Here is a 20456-nt window from a genome sequence, read left to right on the forward strand (position 1 = left end):
ACCACTCTGGAAAACACTGTGGAGGTTCCTCAAAAAATTAAAAATAGATCTACCCTATGACCCAGCAATAGCACTCCTAGGAATTTACCCAACGGATACAGGAGTGCTGATGCATAGGGGCACTTGTATCCCAATGTTTATAGCAGCACTTTCAACAATAGCCAAATTATGGAAAGAGCCTAAAGGTCTATCAGCTGATGAATGGATAAAGAAGTTGTGGTTTATATATACAATGGAATACTACTTGGCAATGAGAAAGAATGAAATACGGCCTTTTGTAGCAACGTGGATGGAACTGGAGAGTATTATGCTAAGTGAAATAAGTCATACAGAGAAAGACAGATACCATATGTTTTCACTCTTATGTGGATCCTGAGAAACTTAACAGAAGACCATGGTGGGGGCGGGGGGGGGGGGGGAGTTACAGAGAGGGAAGGAGGCAAACCAAAAGAGACTCTCAAAATCTGAGAATAAACTGAGGGTTGATGGGGGGGGGGGGGGGGGCGGTATGAGGGAGGGGAAAGTGGGTGATGGGCATTGAGGAGGGCACCTGTTGGGATGAGCACTGGGTGTTGTATGGAAACCAATGTGACAATAAATTTCATATTGAAAAAAAAAATACTTTGTCACATGGTTCAAATTCTTGACGATGCTATTTAAATCATTTAGAAAATATTTACATCCAACTATGCATAATGATGTATTATGGAAATATAATGTCATACACACTGTCCCTCAGTAGATGAAATCCAGTTGAGAAAATGAAAAATAGACATAAATTTAAGTGAAAAACAAACCTATTAAAATATAAAGATGACTTAAGAAAATTATTTTTAAAAGCATCTGAATTAACACATTTATAAAGGGGCGTCTGAATGATTCAGTAGGTAGAGCACACTTTGTCTCAGAGTTATAAGTTGAAGCTCTGCACTGGGTATAGAGATCACTTAAAAATAAAACCTTAAAAAAAAATAAGAAAGAAAGAAACAGAAGTGTGTAATTAACTACAAAATGAGTAGCAAACACTTATTAGAAACTATCAATTTGGAGGCCAGAGAAATTATTATAAGATAAGCAAAAAAGCCTAACTAATAAAACAGGTATTAAGGTAGGCTTTGAAAATTAGTACTAAGATAGGTAGACAGAACCAAAGACGATATTTCAAACAGGGAAAATGGTAGATCATACAACAGGCTTCCCAAGATCTAGAACAATGCTCTTCAAACCTGATTGTGCATTAGAATACCTGAAAAATATTTTTTTAAATGCTGATGCCTGGGCCCTATCCCAGACCAATTAAAAAACACAATGTAGGGTGGAATTCTGATTTTGATTTTTTAAAAAAAACAAAACAAAAAAATAAAACCTCTCCCAACAGGTTCTATCATCAGCCAGGACTGAGAACCACTGCTCAGGCATAATGTTTTTAGCATAATGTTTTACCCACTGAGGATAACTGAGTTTTTAAGCTAGAAAGCTTAGAAAAGAGTACTGACATGAAGACTTAATGCTAGAAAAGAGACTACTATATTCTGAAAACAACTGGAAGCTATTACACATTTGGGGGCTAAGAAATGATCTGATGAGAGTTATAAACATAAAAATTCTGGCAAAAAAAGTCATAAAAATAGGAAAAACTGAAGAAAGTCAGTTTATTGAGAATAAAAGAAAAAGGCTTTAATAACACATTGACATGAATAAGAATGGGGACAAGATTATTCATATGCTAACAATGAATAAACACTCCTCATTTACTTATTATGTAATTTAGTAACCATATAAATTATACGTGTTAATATCAGTCTTTCTCATTACATTCTATGAGGGCAAGAATTAGAGCTGTCTTCTTCTCTGAATTAGAGCTGTCTTGTTCACCACAGTATCCATAGTGATAAAACAGTTACCCAACAAATGAAAGTAACCTTCCATTAAGCACCCTTTTCAAAAGCAAAGGTTGATTCATACATATATGCCTTCAACTTTGGTAACCACAGGTGAAATTACCATGAAGCTAATGAAGTTTAAACTTTATGCTCACTCATCCATACAGGTTGTCTGCAAAACCCTAAACCTCATTTGTATGCATTATGTCATATTCTTTTTCTTCAAAATTTCCACCCTCCCTCTAATTGTATAACATTCAGACCAAACAAACATTGGAAAACAAAACAAACCTTGCTAGAACTATCTTTATAATAAAATTAAGGTAGATTTAACCCCTTATGGATATACAAAGCAAACAGCTAAAACAGAAGGAAAGTTTAATATTAACATAACCATTGTAATTTCTAAAAAGGAAATTAAAGAAAATTATTAACCAAGAAAAGGTAAGAAACAGAGTGCAGTAATACCAGGAACCTAAGAAAATGATATAATGATTTTTTTTTAATATTCCTCTATTACTAAGTATCTAATAAGAGGCTTTTTGACCACATCAAAAGAGATCCAAAGCCTTACAAATATGCTGCTTAGTGGACAAAAAAAGTGTCCGGTAAAAGGTTTAAGAAGTAACCTGAAACAATCTTGAAAAGAAATAAGATTGAAGGTCACAGAAGAGAAAGAGGTCAAATTTGAACCCAGAGATTAAAAGGTACAGCCTCCAGCTGCCTCCTCTGATTATTTCCAAATGGCAATCACAGTCAGCAGCTGTTTTTCTCTTTAACATTTGAAAAGACCAACTGAAAATAAGATACTATGACTCTAGAAAAGCAAAAAAGTCTGAATTTTTTTCCAACAACTAAAATAAGTACCTGTTATTCTAAACTAAACAATGATAAACATTCCAAGTGGATCAAAAGGGAGAAGGGGAGATAGGAAATTAACACGTTTAAAATAATACAACGTCTAACAAAAACTTCAGATAGGGCATATACAATTATGCAATTTAATAAAAATTTGTTTCAAGTTCTGCTTAACACTACCACTATCAATATTCTTAAGATTTAGCGAAGGTTTATTTATATACTTTATTACAAATTCACTTATATTCATTTAGAAGTAATCGGTTTGTTGTTATAGTGCTAAATAAATTATTGTACACATATATAATTGTATATAATAATTTAAATTCATGTGAATAAAAATGATTAAATGAGACCAGTATACATTAGAAGCCTTCAAAAATGGTGACATTTCAGCTATTTCTGAAGAATTAAACTCACAAATATGTATACATACATATATACACATTGATATGTACGCATATTTGCAATAGAACAGAGCTACAATTGATAGGAAATATTATATTTACATTGGAACTTTCCAGCTTTGATTTATATTTAGCAAATGAAAGTCAAATATAATTTGTATTTAACAGAAAATAAAGATTATAGCTGTTTTTTAAAAATACTGGCACTGCTTGGTAAGAATATGCAATGGGAAAAAGTCTCTTCAACAAATGGTGCTTGGAAAACTGGACAGCAGCATGCAAAAGAATGAAACTGGACCACTTTTTTACACCATTCACAAAAATAAGCTCAGAATGTATTAAAGACTTAATGTGAGACCTGAAATCTTAAAAATCCTAGAAGAGAGCACAGGCAGTAATTTCTCCGAGACTGGCCATAGCAACATTTTTCTACCTATGTCTTCTGAGGCAAGAGAAATAAAAGCAAAACTACACGATAGGGACAACATCAAAATAAAAAGTTTCTGCATAGCAAAGGAAACGATCAACAAAACTAAAGGCAACCTACTGAATGAGAGAAGATGTTTGCAAATGACCTAGCCAATAAAGGGTTAGTATCCAAAATATATAAAGAACTTACACAACTCAACACACCAAAAAAACAAACAACCCAATTAAAATTGGGCAAAAGACACGAACAGACATTTCTTCAAAGAAGACATCCAGACGGCCAACAGACACATGAACAGACGCTCATCACTCATCATCAGGGAATTGCAAATCAAAACTACATGAGTTATCACCTCACAACTGTCAAAATGGCTAAAATCAACAACAAGAACCAACTGTCAGCAAGGATATGGAGAAAAAGAAATACTCTTGCACACTTAGTGGGAATGCAAAATGGTGCAGCCGCTGTGGAAAACACTATGGAGGTCCCTCAAAAAATTAAAAATGGAACTTCCCTATGATCCAGTAATCAACCTACTGAGAATTTTTCCAAAAAATACAAAAACACTAATTCAAAAGGATATATGCACCCCATGGGGCGCCTGGCTGGCTCAGTCTAGACAGCATGTGACTTTTGATCTCAGGATCATGAGTTCTAGTCCCACATTGGGTGTAGAGACTAAATAAATAAATATTTTTTTAAAAAGTAAAGGAATACATGCACCCCTATGTTTATAGCAGCATTGCTTCCAACAGTCAAAATGTGTAAGCAGCCCAAGCGTCTACCGATGAATGAATAAAGATGTGGTACATATATATATAATCAAATATTATTCAGCCATAAAAAGGAATGAAATCTTGCCATTTGCAAGGACATGAATGGAGCTACAGAGTATAATGCTAAGTAAAATATGTCAGTCAGAGAAAGACAAATACCATATGATTTCACTCATACGTGAAATTTAAACAAAATAAGTGAGTAAAAGGGGGAAAAAAAACATAAAGACAAACCAAGAAACAGACTCTAAACTATAGAGAACACACTGATGGTTACCAAAAGGGAGCTGGGTAAGGGGATGTGTGAAATAGGTGGTAGGGGTTAAGGACTGCATTTGTTATGATAGCACTGGGTGATGTATGGAATTATTCAATCACTATACAATATACCTGAAACTAATATAACATCGTATTTTAAATGTGTTGGAATTTAAACTTCAAAAAAAAATACTGACACTGCTTTACAAAAGAAAGAAAAGATAACACTTATTTGCAAATATATCTAAAAAAGAAAAAAAAGCTTAGTCAAAAACTGCAATCTACTAAAATCGTATATGACAACATATAGAAGAATAAAAGAAAACCTCATTATTATAACTGTTCTCAACTACAAAAAGTTAGTGAAGATAGTAAAACAAAACCAATATATTACCTTGGCTGGAGTATGAATCCATATAGCTGGGTTAAGAAGAATGTGATCACACAATTGTTTGAGTAGGGGCATCCCATTCTGCAGATTACTCAGATATTTTGAAAATGCGAGACAAAGTTCAAGTACTGCTCTGTTAACATGGGATTTGGAAGACTGAAAAGAAAAAAATAGATGAAAGGTCACTACCAATACAAGGCAAAGTAAGTACATTAAAGGTTCTCAATACCAGAAAAAAGTTGGCCCACAAACTGCTAAAAGTTAAAGATGCCATGAGACTCGATGCCACATTTCTCTAAAAAAGCAATGGAAGCAAGGTAAAACAACAAAAGGTTATCTTAATTTTGGTAATTTTATGTAACCAAGGAGACACACTTGCAGAAAGAATTGCTCAACCACTTAGGAGACCAAATCCATGCCCTCAAAATTAAGAACAAAATATATAATGCATCTCATACTTTACCTTTTCAAGACTATATCCTATTACCAAGAAGCCCTTGCAGGCAAGCATCTGCTCCTGCATAGCAATTGAGTTCTTCAACAATTCCATAATAAAAGCCAGCAAAGTTGAACTGCAACAAAAACAACAGGCAACAGTCTGAAAAACTTACTCTTTTAAAAAAACAAGGTGGGGAGGGGGATTAAATAGATGCAGGCTTTCATCTATCTTAATAAAAAGTTCTCTATTTCAAGGAAAATGAAGTTATAAAATTGTCTCCAACATTATTTGGGGACTGGAATTTGAATGCAGGATTAGGACTTAATTATTTATTTCACGTACTTTATCATCAACCTACTAATAAGTCAATTACTTACAAACAACATGAGAAACATATATAAACTGAACAAAAATTAGCAATGTCTAAAAATAAGTAATAAAATGGCTAACATAAGTATATTAAGGCCTTAAAGAATAGATATAACTTAGATTAGCAAGTATATTCAATTTTAGAGAGTTAGAGGCCAGAGGCAAAAGACACATGGAGCAAATACACTAGGAAAGAAATACTTAGAAATGTGTTAGGGCTCCAGACTAGCCTGGTTAATGAAGAAGATAAAAAAGTAAATTTGGAATTTACAAACCGAAGTCCTCAAACACTAATTCAACAATTTTGTACATTATCCCAAAAGGAAAATCGTAATTCTGTAGTCAGTTGAGAAGACTTTTAAAACTGAATAGGGGCTAGGGCCATGCTCCTATCCTCACTTTTAGAGATACACAAAATGGAATGGAATGAAGATCACCTGTTACCTCCTTCTCAAAGCCTCTGAGATACCCCCACAAACAAAAGAAGCCAACCTCCTCCCTCGACACAAGTGCTTTTAAAACTGTCAGCAATTTTGGGGTGCCTTTGCTCAGTCCGTTAAGCGTCCGACTTGGCTCATGTCATGATCTCATGGTTTGTGAGTTTGAGCCCCACGTTGGGCTCTGTGCTGACAGCTTGGAGCCTGGAGCCTGCTTCACAGATTCTGTGTCTTCCTTTCTCTCTAACCCTCCCTCACTTGTGTTCTGTCTCTCTCTCTCTCGAAAATAAATAATAAACATTAAAAAAAGTTTTGTTAAGTCTTCATTTTCAATAAAGATAGAAAGTTTAAAAAAAGAAAGGGAGAACCAAGAAAAAATAACTGAGCTCTGTTACAGAAGTTTCAGACCAGGACACATAAAATTAATGAAGTAGCAATATGTCAAGGATAACTTTAATTATTTTAATGTAGACAATAAATACTTGATTTGATATCTCATTCATTTAAAAAAAAAGTCATTTTGTTGCCTAAACATCTCAAGAGAATTATTACATCATGAAATACATACATTGATTAATTGATATCAAATTACACAAAATCAGGGAATTCTAAAAATGAATAATGAAACACTCATTTACTCAAATAATACATTAAACATAATTACTAGTCTCACTAGAATATACAGCCATGAAAAATTCATTTAGACACCCCCTCCAATGTTTTATATTATGTCCTCTTATATCTTTGCCTTTTTTAGACTCTATACTGTAAGAGACAAATGTGTCCAACATACAATCTAGTATTTTCAAAAAGACCAAATGTAAATAATAAATAACATCATTAAAAACTTCAGTTTTAATTTAGTTATATGCAATAATTAAAATGAAAAGCTAAATCCCCATAATGAATCACTGCCATGTAATAATCTAAAATAACTTTTTAAATTAGAATGATAGACAAAAATGTATTATTCACTTTTGCTAAATCATTATTTCTAAATTTATTCTAAGAGAAGTTTATTATATTTTTTACAGCTTCCATATTTCCTACTGATAAAGAATTTAGATTACTACTACCTTTTTTTTTTTTTTTTTTTTTTTTTTTGAAAGTAAGAGAGACTGCAAGTGGCACAAAGGGGCAGAGGGAAAGAATCTTAAGCAGGCTCCATGATCAACACAGAGCCCGACATGGGGCTCGATACCACCACCCTGATATATCATGACCTAAGCCAAAACCAAGAGGTGAATGCTCAATCATGAGCCACCCAGATGCCCCTAATACTACTATTACTGACAGGAATTTGTAGTAACCTTTAAAGTTCACAAATTTCTTTACATACATTCTTTTAACCCTACCAACAAATTTAAAAGGCAGAAAAAATATTGTGCAGCTCAACAGTAATAAAAGTCATCCTCACATCCACTTCAAGAACAAAATAATGGCACTCACCATATAGTCAAGTCAACCTCATCAGATAAATATTGCCTATAATCCAACTGTGCAAAAAGTGGAAACAGCACTTGTACTCCTCCAATTGAATGCATAGCACTTTGAATGGAATGTGTTAAAACTGCTTTCACATCCTTGTAAAACAGAAAACACAGTAAAGATTCCAATGATTTCCTTTCCCAAACAATAAAAAAAGCCTAACAAGAACAATACCTTATATCACATTTATTAATAGAAGCTACCTAATATACCTCACTAAAATTTACCATGAAAAATATTCTTAAAAGATTATATATAAAAAATAAAAAATAAAAAATGTCATAGCTAGTACCTGGAGCATGAGTGCATGCGGTGAATGAACAAAAATTGAAGGGTTGTCCTTAGGGGATGATTCAAGGCAGAGCTGGGCATCTGTAGCACGTGGATTGTACGTGAATGCAATGGCACTAGAAAGTTTGCCATCATACAAAAGAAGTTTGTGATGCTCAGCAAGAAACAGATCACTTTCCGCTTTGAATTTAAATGTACCCTAAAAATAAAGAGTAAAACAGTTAAAACAGTATACCACAAAAAGAAAATCTAGATACAAATCACCAGATACAAAAATTTAAGGAATGTATCTTTAATCATTTTCCTAACAATATCAAGTAAGAAGAGCCCTGTTTCATTACTTCTTTAGTGGACTGTATTCATTTTAAAGATACAATGAAAATCAAGTCGGTATTAAAACCTTACATTTGGGGCGCCGGGGTGGCTCAGTCGGTTAAGCGTCCGACTTCGGCTCAGGTCATGATCTCACAGTCCGTGAGTTCGAGCCCCGTGTCGGGCTCTGTGCTGACAGCTCAGAGCCAGGAGCCTGTTTCAGATTCTGTGTCTCCCTCTTTCTCTCTCCTCCCCCGCTCATGCTCTCTTTCTTCTCAAAAATAAATAAACGTCAAAAAAAAATTTTTTTTTAACTTACATTTAAAAAGTATAAAACGTAGTGTCCTATGGAACATATTTTATCATTTTTTTCACTGTACTTTGTCTTTTTGGATTTTTTTTTTTTTTTAAGAGAGAAAGAGGAAGAGCGTGAGTGGGAGAGAGGGACAAAGGGAGAGAGAGAAGGGGAATCCCAAGCAGTTTCTGTGCTCCGTGCAGAGCTGACACTGGGCTCAATCCCACAACCCTAAGATTATGACCTGTGCCCAAAACAAGAGTCACTCAACCAACTGAGCCACCCAGGTGCCCCCTTTTTGGATTTCTTTAATTGTGGTTATTAACACAGTACATAAATGTACCATCTTAAACATTTTTTTTAAAATTTTTTTTAACGTTTTTTTTTTATTTATTTTTGAGACAGAGAGAGACAGAGCATGAACGGGGGAGGGGCAGAGAGAGAGAGGGAGACACAGAATCGGAAGCAGGCTCCAGGCTCTGAGCCATCAGCCCAGAGCCCGACGCGGGGCTCGAACTCACGGATCGCGAGATCGTGACCTGAGCCAAAGTCGGACGTTTAACCGACTGAGCCACCCAGGCGCCCCAACATTTTTAAGTGTACAGTACAGTAAGTAGTATTAACTATATGCATATTGTTATATAACAAATCTCTAGAACTTTTACATCATGTAAAACTGAAGTTCAGTATATATTTAACATCTCATTTTACCACTCCCCATTCCCTGGCAACCACCATATTCTACTTTCTGATTCTGTAAGTGTGACTATTTTTTGTAACTCATGTAAGTGGAATCCTAGCATACTTTTTATTTGCTTATTTCACTTAGTATCATGTCTCAAGCTTGACTACATGGTAGCATGTGTCAGAATTTCCTTCTTTTTAAAACTAAATAGTATTCCACTGTACATATATACATTTTATCTATTCATGTGTCCATGGACAATTAGGTTGCTTCAACCTCTTGACTATTGTGAATGATGCTACAATAAACTTGAATATGAAAATATCTCTTTCAGATCCTGCTTTTAATTCTTCTGCTCAATCATAGGATAATTCTAATCTTGATTCTTGAAGAACCACCATACTGCTTTCCATAGAGCCTACAGCATTCTACATCTCCACTGAACATCCCCATATATGCATTCCACATATGCACTAAACAGTGCATACAGGTACATATTTCTCCATACCCTAGCCAATACTTATTATTTTCAGTTTTTTATACTAGCCATCCTAATGTGGTATGAGGTGGTATCTACTGTAGTTCTGATCTGCATTTCTCTGCTGATTTGTAATGTTGACCATCTTTTCATGTTTGTTTGCAATTTGAGTATCTTCTTTGGAGAAATGTTTATGCAAGTCTTTTGCCCACTTTTTTAGTGGGTTATTTGGAGATTTTTGTTGTTCAGTTGTAGGACTTCATTATAGATTCTGGATATTAACCCTTTATCAACTATATGGTTTTGTAACATGTTTTCTCATTTCACAGTTCGCCTTTTCACTCAATTCCTTGATACATAAAAGCTTTGACATGCCAAAGATTTTGAGATGGAAGACCCATTTGTCTATTTTTATCTTTGTTGCCTGTTTTGGTGTCATATCCAAAACATCACTGTCAAACTCAATGTCATGATGATTTTCCTCTGCTTTCAGGTAGGAATCTTATGTGTCTTAGGTTTAGGTCTTTAATTCATTTTGAGTTAATTCTGATATATGTTGTAAAGTAAGGATCAAAATTCACTATTTACTGTGTAGATATCTACTTTTCACAAATCCAGGTTTTAAAAAGACTAGCCAGGGGCACCTGAGTGGCTCAGTCGGTAAAGCATCGGCTCTGGCTCAGGTCATGATCTCATGATTCCTGAGTTCAAGCCCCCATGTCGGACTCTATGCTGACAGCTCAGAGCCTGGAGCCTGCTTCAGATTCTGTGTCATCCTCTGTCTGCCCCTCCCCCACTTGCACTCTGTCTCTCGCTCTGTCTCTAAAATAAATAAACATTAAAGAAAAAAAATTTTTTAAGACTATCATTTCTCCATTGTGTGTGGTGTTTGCATCTTTGTAGAAGATCATTTGAGTATATGTGCAAAGATTTATTTCTGGACTCTCAATTCTGTTCTATTAGTCCATAGGTCTACCATTATGCAAGCACCATAATGTTTTGATTACTATCCCTTTGTAATATGTCTTGAAATTGAGAAGTGTAAGACTTCTAATCATGTTCTTCTTTTTCAAGGTTGTGGCTATCTGGAGACCCTTGAAATTTCATATAAATTTTAGGGATTTTTTTTCCATTTCTGCAAAAAATACTATTTGGATTTTGATAGGAACTGTACTGAATTTGTACATCATGTTCAGCAGTATGCATTCTTTAACAATTGCAAGTCTTTCAATCCATGAACCGAGGGTATCATTCCATTTTGTGGCTTCTTTGATTTCTTTCAACAATGTTACAGACTTTTCAGTGTACAAGTCTTAAGCCATCCTTAGGTAAGTTGTTCCTAAGTATTCCTTTTTTATGCTTTTGTAAATTAGATTGTTGTTTTATTTTCCTTCTCAGGTTGTTCACTGTTGTTATAGAGAGAAACAGCTGATTTTTGTTCTTGGCTTGTATCCTGCAAGCTTGTTGAATTTATCAGTTGTAACAGGTTTTCATTTAGAATTTTCTACATATAAGATCAAGTCATCTGTGAAAAGATAATTTTACTTCATCCCTTCCAACTGGGATGCCTTTTATTTCCTCCTCTTGACTAACTGCTCTAAGACTCCGAGGACTGTGGCCTACAGAAATGGTGAGAATGGGAATCCTTGCCTTGTTCCTGTTCTTAGAGGAAAAGCTTTCAGTCTTTCACTAATGCATATGTCAGCTGTGGGCTTTTCATATGTAGCCTTATTATTTTGAAGTAGTTTCCTTCACTAGTAATTTGTTGAGTGTGTTTATAATTAAAGAATAAATTCTGTCCAACAGTTTTTTTGCATCAATTGAGATGACTGTGTGGTTTGTGTCCTTTACTCTGTTAACATGTATATTGCAATGATTGACTTTCATAAGTCCTCCATTCCAGGACTAAGTCTCTGCTGGTGACAGACTATGATCCTTTTGGTGTGCTCTTGAATTTGCCTCGTTAGTATTTTGTTGAGGATTTTTGCATCAAAATTAACCAGGGATACTGGTCTATAGTTATCTTGTAGTGCCTTTGGCTGTGGTATCAAAGTAATGCTGACCTCCTAAATTAAAATGAGTTTGGAGGGTGTCTGGTGGCTTAGTCAGCTGAGCATCTGACTCTTAGTTTCAGCTCAGATCATGACCTCACAGTTTTGTAGGGTCGAGCCCCGCGTCAAGGTCTGCACTGACAGTGCGAAGCCTGCTTGAGATTCTCTGTCTCCCTCTCTCTCTGCCTCTCCCCTACTCATTCTGTCTTTCAAAATAAATAAACTTTAAAAAGTTATGAGTTTGGAAGTATTCCCTCCTCTTCATTTTTTGAAAGAGTTGAGGAAGATTGTTGTTAATTCTTCTTTAATGTTTGAATACTCCAGTGAAATCCTATGCAGTACACAGCTTTTCCTTATTCAGAGGTTTTGGATTACGGATTCAATTTCCTTAGTACCTACAGTCTCTTCAGATTTTCTCTTGATAGGCAGTGTGTTTCTAAGAATATCCATTTCTTCTATATTATTCAATTTGCTGATATAAAATTGTTCATAGTAGTCTCCTAATTCTTTTTAGATTCATGGCATTAGTAATAATTCTTCTTTCATTTTATTTTTTTTTCTTCTTTCATTTCTTTTAGTTATTAGGTCTTCTCTTTTATCTTAGTCTAGCTAAGAACTTGTCAGGTTTGTAGATCTTTAAAAAAAACTCTTAGTTTTATTAATTTTTTTCTATTATTGTTCTAGTCTCTATATCATTTATTTCTACTTTGAATTTTTATCACGTCCTTTCCTCTGATAACTTTGGGATTACTTTGCTCTTCTTTTTCTAGTTCCTTGAAGGGAAAAATTAGTTATTGATCTGAGATCTTCCTTTATTCTTTTTAAAGGACTATAAACATTCCTCTTGGTATTGCTTTCCCTAAATCCCATAAAGTTTGATATGTTGTTTTCACTTGGCTCCAGAAATTTCCTGGGGATTTCTTTGACACACTAGTTGTATGAGAGTGTGTTGTTTGATTTCCACAAATTTGTGTATTTTCCAGATTCCTTCTACTATTGACTTAATTTTATTGGGGTAAAAAAAAGTATTTGGTATTATGATTTCAGTATTATTAAATTTGTTAATTTTGTGGCCTAATATGTTGTCTATCCTGAAGAATGTCCCATAGGAGCTTGAGAAGGATATGTATTCTATTGGTGTTTGGTGGGGTGTTCTGTATGTGTTTGTTAGGGTCCAACTAGTCTACATTGTTGTTCATGGTCTCTGTTTCTTTAGTAATCTCTCTGGTTGGTCTATCCATTAATAAAAGCGTTTTGAAATGTCTTACCATTATTGTGTTAATACATACTTCTCCCTTCAATTCTGTCAAGGTCTGTTTCATATATTTTGCAGCCATAAAGTTAGGTGTATATATTTTTAATTATTGTATCTTCCTCGTGAATTGACACTTTTATCATTATATAATTTCCTTCTCTGAGTCTTGTAACAGATTTTGAATTAAAGTCTAATTTGGAGGAGCATCTGGGTGGCCCAGTCAGTTCAGTGTCTGACTCTTGATTTCAGCTCAGGTCATGATCCCAGAGTCAAGGGATTGAGCCCCGTGTCAGGCTCCACAATGAGTGTGGAACCTACTGAAGATTTTCTCTCCCTGTGGCCCTCTCCCCTCCTTGCACTCTCTCTCTCTCTCTCTCTCTCTCTCTCTAAAATGAATAAATGAAGTCTATTTTTTCTGATATACACATGGCCAACCCTGCTCTCTTTTGCTTACCATTTGCATGGACTATCTTCTTCCATCCCTTCATATTCCATATTAGACCTATGGTGTCTCTCTTATAGACCAAAGACAGTTGGGTTTTGTTTTTTTTTGTTTTTTTGTTGTTTTTTTTTTAATTTTTTTTTTTAACGTTTATTTATTTTTGAGACAGAGAGAGACAGAGCATGAACGGGGGAGGGGCAGAGAGAGAGGGGGACACAGAATCGGAAGCAGGCTCCAGGCTCCAAGCCATCAGCCCAGAGCCCGACGCAGAGCTCGAACTCACGGACCGTGAGATCATGACCTGAGCCGAAGTCGGACACGTAACCGACCGAGCCACCCAGGCGCCCCGGGTTTTGTTTTTTTAAATCCATTAGCCAATGGGTGATGGGTATTAAGGAGGGCACTTATGATGTGCACTGGCTATTATTTTTAAGTGACAAATCACTAAATTCTACTCCTGAAACCAATATTACACTCTATGATAACTAACTAGAATTTAAATTAAAATTTAGGAGAAAAAAATCCATTTATCCTATTTCTTTTAAGTGAGAAGTTTAATGCATTTACATTTGAAGTAGTTAGCGACTCACTATTGCCATTTTTGTTCACTATAATTTGCTAATTGACTTCTTTTATATGCCAATGATTGTTGGTATTTATATCCCTTTCTCCTTTTGTGTTAAGTTCTATAGGTATTTTCTTTGCCATATCCACAGGAATTACATAAAACATCTTAAAGTTATAAAACTCTATTTTTTTTTTTTACTTTTTTTAGACATTTATTTATTATTGAGAGACAGAGAGAGACAGAGCATGAGCATGGGAGGAGCAGAGAGAGGAAGAGACAGAATCCCAAGCAGGCTCCAGGCTCTGAGATGTCAGCACAGAGCCCGATGCGGGGCTCAAACTCACAAACCCGTGAGATCATGACCTAAGCCGAAATCGGACGCTTAACCAATTGAGCCACCCAGGCATCCCTATAATATTCTACTTTAAGCCAATAACGGCTTAAGTTCAATCACATACAAAACCTTTACACATTTACATCTCCATCACCCGATTTTATGTTAGTGATATCAAAAATTACATCTTTTCATATTATGTATAGATTTAGATTTTTATGCTTTTTCTCTTAAAGTCTGTATCAGAATTAAAAGTAATTTACGCAGGGGCGCATGGGTGGCTTAGTTAAGCATCTGACTCCTGGTTTCAGCTCCGGTCATGATCTCACATTAAGTTCAAGTCCCACATCGGGCTCCACGCTGACAGTGCAAAGCCTGCTTGGGATCTCTCTCCCACTCCTTCTTTCTCTGTCTCTCCTGATCTCTCTCTCTGTCTCAAAATAAATAAATAAACTTAAAAAAAGTGATTTATGCACTAACATTACAAGATTACAAGATTCTATATTTGCGTATATATTTACCTTTACCAGAAAGCTCATATTTTATCTTTTAAATCATACTTGTTTTTTTTTTTAGGTTTATTTTTTTAGAGAGACAGCATGAGCAGGGGAAGAGGCAGAGAGAGACGGGAACAGAGGATCCACAGCAGGCTCTGCGCTGAGAGCAGAGAGCCCGATATGGGGCTCAAACCCACAAATCATGAGATGACTTGAGCTGAAGTAGACTGAGGCACCCAGGCGCCCCTTAAACCATACTTCTAAGTAATCACAGACAAGGATTTTTTTCTTTAGTTTAACTATAACCACTTAAAGCTAAATGGAACATCTTTTCCAACAAAGACTTGCTGGATTCAACTTGTGAATTCTGCTTCAATACTGCTATAAAAATAAAATGTAAAACATGCTAAGACTGCCTTTATCTTTCTGACTTTTACACAAAACATTTTAAAAGCTTTAATATATTATTTTTCTAAAATTTCTGCCCCCTTGATAAGCAGTTAATAAATCTGTAAGCATTGATTTAATATTTTTTAATTTAATGAAAGCTGATTACAGAGGGAATTTTAGCATAAGTGAAATAAATGCTTTTAAATAATAAATACTTTTGAGGGGAAATGTCATTTGGGCAACCTACAAAAGCTAACCTATTTACCAACTTACAATATAAAGACATATAATATGGGAGATTATATAATTCATTTTCCAAAGGCAGAAACTACGAAAGTCTAAAGAAATAAGTGATTTCTTTGAGTCCACAAAGTTAATCTGTGGCAGAGTAAAGATCAGAAACTAGTTCAATTAAACAAATAATTTAGCCTGTGCTACTATTCAAAGTACAGTATGTCAACATTAGCAGGTAAAAATTTTGAAAACAAATAGCTAAACATTTTTTCTATTTTGTTTGGAATTGAGGAATAAATCACTACCACTAACCAATCCAAACAAAACTAAATCTAAAACTAAAACTAAGACTTTCACATATTTCAGGAATTGCTGCTAAATTTATAGAAACAATATTCATGTGTAAATACTATTTGATATGATTAATTAAAATAAAAAATTACCCTTTTAAAGTACTTAAAGCAACATGGTACTTCATCAAACACTAAGACAATATGAAAGAAGTATTTAACCCTTCATTTCTTTTGAAATATTTATTATTTTAATCTTTAAAGCACTGAATCAATTGCAATTGCCTAGAAGCAATCCTGAGATTGCTGGTTTTCCATATCCCTGCTACCTTAAGTTATAAGGGATTCTCTAAAACATGGATTATACAACACAACAGATTTCAACAGTAAAAAATAAAGCAAGAAGTAATTCTAGGATCATCAATTTCTCACATAACATGATTTTCAGTACAGTTTTATCACTATCTGACCATACATATGAGGAAAAGATGACTCAAATGTTAGAGATGACTACCGATAAGATTTCTGACCTAGCACTAATACCAGCAGTTATTTCTACACATTTACCATTAAGATGCCTTTCTGGACCTCAGTATACTTCATGGATAAGAATATAAACTATGACCAAGTGTGATTATCCTGGGAACAAAAGGTTGATTTAACAATATCTGAACAATTTAATATACTATATTAATAAAAACAAAAGACAACAATCGTGATCATCCCAAAAGAAGCACAAAGAACATATGACAAAATCCAGCAACGTTTCATGATAAAAACACTCAACCAGACTAGGAATAAAAGTGAACTTCCTCAAATAAACAAAGAACATCTACAAACAGCTAACAGCAAACACCATACTGATGGCAAAAAAAAATGGAATGCTTTTTCTCCTAAGATCAGTAAAAATACAGGGATGTCTGCTTTCAACACTTTTCTTGTTTTTTCTTTTTTAATTTAATTGCAGTAAAACCACTTAACAGGAGATCTATCCTCTTAACAGATATTAAGTGTACAATACAGTATTTTTATAGGCACAATGTTGTACAGCAGATCACTCGAACTTGTTCACCTTGTATAACTGGAATTTTATACCCACTGATTGTCAATTCTCCTTTTCTCTCTCCCCCAGCCCATGGCAACCACCCTTCAATTCTTTGTTTCTATGAGTTTGATATTTTAGATATCTCCTATGAGTGGAATCATGCATTATTTGCCTTTCTTTGACTGATATATGTGTCTCCCTCTCTCTCTGCCACTCCCCTGATCGCACTCTGTCTCTGTCTCTCTCTCTCAAAAATAAATAGACATTAAAAAAAATTTTTTTTTACAGATACTAAAAATAGCCAAAACAATCTTGCAAAAGAACAAAGTTGGAGGACTCACGCTTCCTGACTTAAAAAATGAATTACAGAGGTGCCTGAGTGGCTCAGTCAGTTAAGTGTCTGACTCTTTATTTCAGCTCAGGTCATGATTTCACTTTATGAGTCTGAGCCTCGCATCGGGCTCTACGCTGACAGTGCAATGCCTGCTTGGGATTCTCTCTTTCTCTCTCCCTCTCTCACTGCCCCTTTCTCTCTCTCTCTCTCTCAAAATAAATAAATCAACTTAAAAAACTGTATTACAAAACTGCAGTATTCAAGACTGTGTTCTACTGGCCTAGGGATACAGTTGGATGAAACAGAATTTAAAGTCCAGATATAAACACTTAGATTTAAGACACATAGTATCTATACTCATACTGACTGTAAACTATGTAAACACTTCAATTAAAAGGAAAGATTATCAGAGTTGATCAAAAAGCAAAACTCATTTTATAAAATTCAATATGTCTCTGATAATAATTCTCAGGAAACCAGAAATGGAAATTTCTCAACTCCATAAAAGGCATCTATAAAATATGTATGATTGCTTTCCCCCTAAAATCAGAAACAACGCAAAAATGTCTATTCTCACCGGTTCTATTTAATTATTTATACTGGTGGTCTTAGTACAAAACAAAAAAGGGAAGAGGCATAAAGACTGGAAATGAAGAAATAAAATTTACAGTCTATAATAACGTATGTATAGGAAATCCTAGAATACTCTAGTAAAAGTAATAGCAAATTTAGCAAGGTCAATAAACAAAATTCAACTATACACTAGAAACAAATAATTAGAAACTGAGACTTGAAATACAACTTATTACTTGAAAAACATTAAACACTTAAGAATACATTTAACAAAATGTATATACCACCTATACAAAGAAAACCAAAAAACAGTGCTGGAAGAAATTAAAGAAAACCTAAATAAATAGAGAGATACATCATATTCACAGGCTGGAAAAATCAGTATCAGTAGGATGGCCAATTCTTCTCTAATTGATCTAATATTCAATATAATACCAAATAAAATCCCAGTAGACATTTCTCTAGAAATTGATAAGCGAGTTCTAAAAAAAAAATCTGGAAATGCAAAGGGTTTAGAAAGCCAAAACAATTTGAAAAAGAAAAATAAAGTGAGGTTTCAGACTTCCTGTTTTCAATGCTTGCTGTGAAACTAACATTAATCAAGATAATCCAGTATTGGCATAAGAAAGACATATAAGTCATTGAAATATAAAGATGCCAAGGTAAGGCAATGGAGGAAGAATGCAATTTATAAAACAACAGTACTGGGACACCAGGGTGTCCATATTGGGTGGGGGGGGAGGGAAGAATCTTGACCCTTGACACAAAAAATAACTTAAAATGGATCACAGGCCTAAACAAAAATGCTGAAGCTGTAAGAGAAAAACACATGAGAAAATCTTTCCAACCAATCTGTTCTTCAAAAGACACATTATGAAAACAAAAAGGTGGAGCACCTGGCTGGCTCAGTCAGTGGAGAGTACAACTCTTGATGTCAGTTCAGGTCATGATCCCAGGCTTCTGGGATCAAGCCCCACACTGGGCTCCACATTGAGCATGGAACCTGCTTAGGATTCTCTCTCTCTCCCTCTGCCCCTCTCCCCCACTCATACTCATTCTCTCTCCTAAAAAAAAAAAAAAAAAAAAAAAAAAAATAGGAAGGAAGGAAAGAAGAACGAAAGAATGAAAGAAAGAAAGAAAAGTTTTAAAATAAAGAAAGAAAATAAGACAAGACACAAACCGGGGGAGAAATATTTGTAACTCATACATCTGATAAAATTCTTGTATCCAGAATATATAAAGAAATCTCAAAACTTAACAATAAGAAAACAAACAACCAAACAAAAAATACACAAAAGATGTGAACACACTTCACAAAGGAACATACAAAAATGATCGATAAGCAAAAAAAAAAGATGCTTGGGATCTCTACTCATTATAATAAGCAAATTAAAACCAAACTGAAATACGGCTACATACTCACTGAGATGCCTAATATTAAAAAGACCAGCAATACAAGATGCTAAGGATGTGGAGCAAGTAGAAAGCTCATATGCTGCTTATAGAAATGTAAAATTATACAACTACCTTGGAAGAGAGTTTGGCAACTTCAGTTACCATATCAGTTAGTAATTCCACTCTTAAATATTTATGAAATAAAATTATGTGGCAGCACAAAGATTTATACACCAATATTCAGAGCAGCTTGTTCATAACAGCCCAAAACTGGAAATAACCCTAATGTCCATCAATAGAAGAATGCATTAAAAAATTGTAGATATGGGGGCATCTGGCTGGCTCAGTCAATAAAGCATGCGACTCTTGATCTTGGGGTTATAAGTTGGAGCCCCATGATGGGTGTAGTGGTTAGTTAAAAAAAGGAATAAAATCCTTTTTAAAAAAACTGTGATATATTAATACAATGGAATGTTACTTAGCGATAAAAAGAAAGAAACTACTACAACATAACAACATGGGATGACTCTCACAAGAAACCAAACTCTAAGGAGCACATGCTGCATGATTCCACTTACATAAAACCTTAAGAAAAACAAATCTACTCTAGTGACAGAAAGCAGATTAACAGTTTCTCTCAAGAAGAATGCAGTGGAGTTAGAGAAGTGGAAGTAACTGACTGGGAAGGGGCACAACTGAACATCTGCAGGAACAGAATTATTCCATTTCTTTAATGTTGTGGTAGTTACACTTTTGTCAAAACTAATTAAAATAAAAATATACTGAATGTAATGGTATGTAAATCAACTCAGGAAAACTGATTTTGTTTTCAGAAAAACAGAGCAGACTAACATGCTCCCTGAAACCAAACTAGAGTAACAATGGCTTAACCCAGAGATTCCCATTTTTTTTTTAATGTTGATTTATTTGGAGCAGGGGAGGGACAGAGAGACAGGAGAGAGAGAAAGAATGTCAAGCAGGCTCCTTGATGCCAGCACAGAGCCCAACACAGGGCTCGAACTCAGGAACTATGAGATCAATGTCCTAAGCTGAAATCAGAGAAGTTGCTTAACCAACTGAGCCACCCAGGCACCCCACAAATTTTCTTAGTTCATGACAGTCTTAGCATTGCAGTAACTGTTTATGGTGCTTTAGATCAAAATAAATACTACTAAATAATTTGGTTCAAACAACTTTATATTTTAATAATTTAACAGCCATTTGAAAGAATTAAGGAACAAGTCAAAAGAA

The 20456-nt window shown here is 34.7% G+C and overlaps 1 protein-coding gene across 6 annotated transcripts in view; it reads right to left on the minus strand.

Annotated features, from left to right (window-relative positions):
* LRBA (LPS responsive beige-like anchor protein) overlaps positions 1-20456 on the minus strand; it is a 779818-nt gene that overhangs the window by 646015 nt on the left and 113347 nt on the right. For all 6 annotated transcript variants that reach the window (XM_060655634.3, XM_060655639.3, XM_060655638.3 and 3 more), the window contains exons 10-13: positions 8029-8226; positions 7698-7831; positions 5467-5575; positions 5007-5159 (exon numbers count right to left, since the gene is read on the minus strand). In XM_060655634.3, coding sequence (XP_060511617.2) covers positions 5007-5159; positions 5467-5575; positions 7698-7831; positions 8029-8226 — 594 coding nt within the window. The remainder of the gene's footprint in view (positions 1-5006; positions 5160-5466; positions 5576-7697; positions 7832-8028; positions 8227-20456) is intronic.

The sequence above is a fragment of the Panthera onca genome, chromosome B1 (assembly GCF_046562875.1).
Source record: "Panthera onca isolate mPanOnc1 chromosome B1, mPanOnc1 haplotype 2, whole genome shotgun sequence".
In the NCBI taxonomy this organism is placed as follows: Eukaryota; Metazoa; Chordata; class Mammalia; order Carnivora; family Felidae; genus Panthera; species Panthera onca.